Here is a 2,176-nt window from a genome sequence, read left to right as displayed (position 1 = left end):
GAACGTGCTGCCCAGGGAGGGTGCGGGATCTCCTCACTGGGGATATTCCAGACCCCTCTGGACACAACCCCGTGCCATGGGATGGTTATCCCATCTAACCCTGGGATGGTTATCCCACCTAACCCTGGGATGGTTATCCCATCTAACCCTGGGATGGTTATCCCACCTAACCCTGGGATGGTTATCCCATCTAACCCTGGGATGGTTATCCCATCTAACCCTGGGATGGTTATCCCATCTAACCCTGGGATGGCCCCGCGGGATCAGGGAGGTGCCACCAGATGACCCACCGTGGTCCCCTTCAGCCTGCCCCGGGGCTGTGAATCTGTGTCTCTGTGTGCCCGAGAGCGCCGTCCGAGCGCTCCCGGAGCCCTGCCCGCCCTGCTCGCCCTGCACGGGGCGCGGCGGCCCCGACCGGAGCCCGCGGGGGTCGCGGGAGTCGCGGGGAGCCCCCACGGGAGAAGCGGCGGAACCTTCGCGCCGCGGAACCTTCGCGCCCCGGCGCAGGGCTCGCGGGAGGCGGGGGGGGAAGGGCCGGGAACGGACCGCGCGGAGCTGGGGCAGGACCGGGATTTGGGATCAGGATCGGGATCGGGATCGGGAGCGGCCCCGCGGGCCCGCCCAGGCCGACATGTACGCGGGGCTGCAGGAGCTGGGGGTGGCCAACGGCGAGGACCTCAAGGAGACGCTCACGAACTGCACGGAGCCGCTCAAGGCCATCGAGCAGTTCCAGGTGCCGTGAGGGGCCGGGCTGTGGGAGGAGGAGGAGGGTGGAGGGGAGGACCCGTCCGGGGTTTTCCCTCTTTTTCCTTTGCTGTCCAGCGTGCTCAGCCCCGCTGTGTCTCTCTCCCAGACAGAGAACGGGGTGCTGCTGCCCTCGCTGCAGTACGCGCTGCCCTTCCTGGACCTGCACGGCACCCCCCGCCTCGAGTTCCACCAGTCCGTGTTCGATGAGCTGCGGGAGAAGCTGCTGGAGAGGGTCTCTGCCATCGCCTTGGAGGGGAAGGTCGAGGAGAGGTCGGTCGGCAGTCTTGGTTACTTGGGGCGAGCTGGGAATTCTGTGTGAAAACGCTGTGGTGGCTCCTGCAGGGGAGAGTTTGGTACCTCGGGAATCGAGTTCAGTGGCTCTGGGGTGAGCCACTCTGTCCCTCTGCTGCTCCGTGGCGCTGAGTCTCGTGCTCTCCCGTGTTTCCAGATACAAGAAGCTGGAAGATCTCCTGGAGAAGAGCTTTTCCCTGGTCAAGATGCCCTCCATCCAGCCCGTGGTGATGTGTGTCATGAAGCACTTGCCCAAGGTAGGACCTGCACTGTGCTGTGACACCTCTGGTGTGGCTCCTCCAGCTGCGCTCCCTCTGCACACCTTTGCAGGTGTGTTGTTCATTGTTAGGCACTGACTGAAGATTTAACTCATTCTTGTATCTGCTGCCATCTTGGTGGGCTAATTCAAAAGGCATTTTACATTTTTATAATCAGATGAGGCTATTTCCCCGTTTTCCTCAATCCATGCAGCTTCCTAAAAATAGTCAAGTTCACTGATAGGTGAATTTTTCCACAGCTGATTTAAAAATCTTTGACAAGTGGAAGATAAGACTTGAAGAATGGAGCTAGAAGTAGACAGGAGTGAGATTCAGATCTGTGAGACAAAAGTCTCTAGGAGTGTCCTTATTAAAAGCATCATATTGCAATTAAGGTAATGGATTCAGAACTGCTACTGGAATTTTAGCAAGTCAATGAGTTTGGAAACATCATCCCCAGTTCTCAATACTGTGTATTTAAAGGAAATCTTTTTTTCTTCTTTGTAAGAAACAGGACCCAGGGAATGGCTGGAGCTGTGTCAGGGCAGGCTCAGGGTGGATCTCAGGGAAAGGTTCTTCCCCCAGAGGGTGGTTGGCACTGAACAGGCTCCCCAGGGCAGTGGGCACAGCCCCAAGGCTGCCAGAGCTGCAGGAGGGTTTGGACAACGCTCTGAGGGACAGGGTGGGGTTGCTGGGGTGTCTGTGCAGGGCCAGGGGTTGGACTGGATGATCCTGGTGATCCTTCCAGCCCAGGATGTTCTGTGATTCCACGCTTTAGGTGTCTCCTGTGGTCAGCTGGGCAGGTGAGGGGGCTGCCCCGTGTAACTGCTGTGTTCACTGCAGGTCCCTGAGAAGAAGCTGAAGCTGGTGATGGCTGACAA

At 58.5% G+C, this 2,176-nt stretch overlaps 1 protein-coding gene across 1 annotated transcript in view; it reads left to right on the top strand.

The window, feature by feature from the left end:
- The first annotated feature begins 555 nt into the window (after positions 1-555).
- NELFB (negative elongation factor complex member B) overlaps positions 556-2,176 on the top strand; it is an 11,577-nt gene continuing 9,956 nt past the window's right edge. Inside the window, exons 1-3 of the mRNA XM_027902405.1 lie at positions 556-733; positions 854-1,017; positions 1,196-1,295. Of these exons, the coding sequence (XP_027758206.1) occupies positions 632-733; positions 854-1,017; positions 1,196-1,295 (366 nt within the window). The 5' untranslated portion in view covers positions 556-631. The remainder of the gene's footprint in view (positions 734-853; positions 1,018-1,195; positions 1,296-2,176) is intronic.

Source organism: Empidonax traillii, unplaced genomic scaffold (genome assembly GCF_003031625.1).
Source record: "Empidonax traillii isolate 1590-97213 ecotype Southwest subspecies unplaced genomic scaffold, ASM303162v1 scaffold869:size279042, whole genome shotgun sequence".
Classification (NCBI taxonomy): Eukaryota; Metazoa; Chordata; class Aves; order Passeriformes; family Tyrannidae; genus Empidonax; species Empidonax traillii.
Note: the sequence above shows the minus strand (reverse complement) of the source record. Positions and strands in the feature narration are given on the sequence as shown.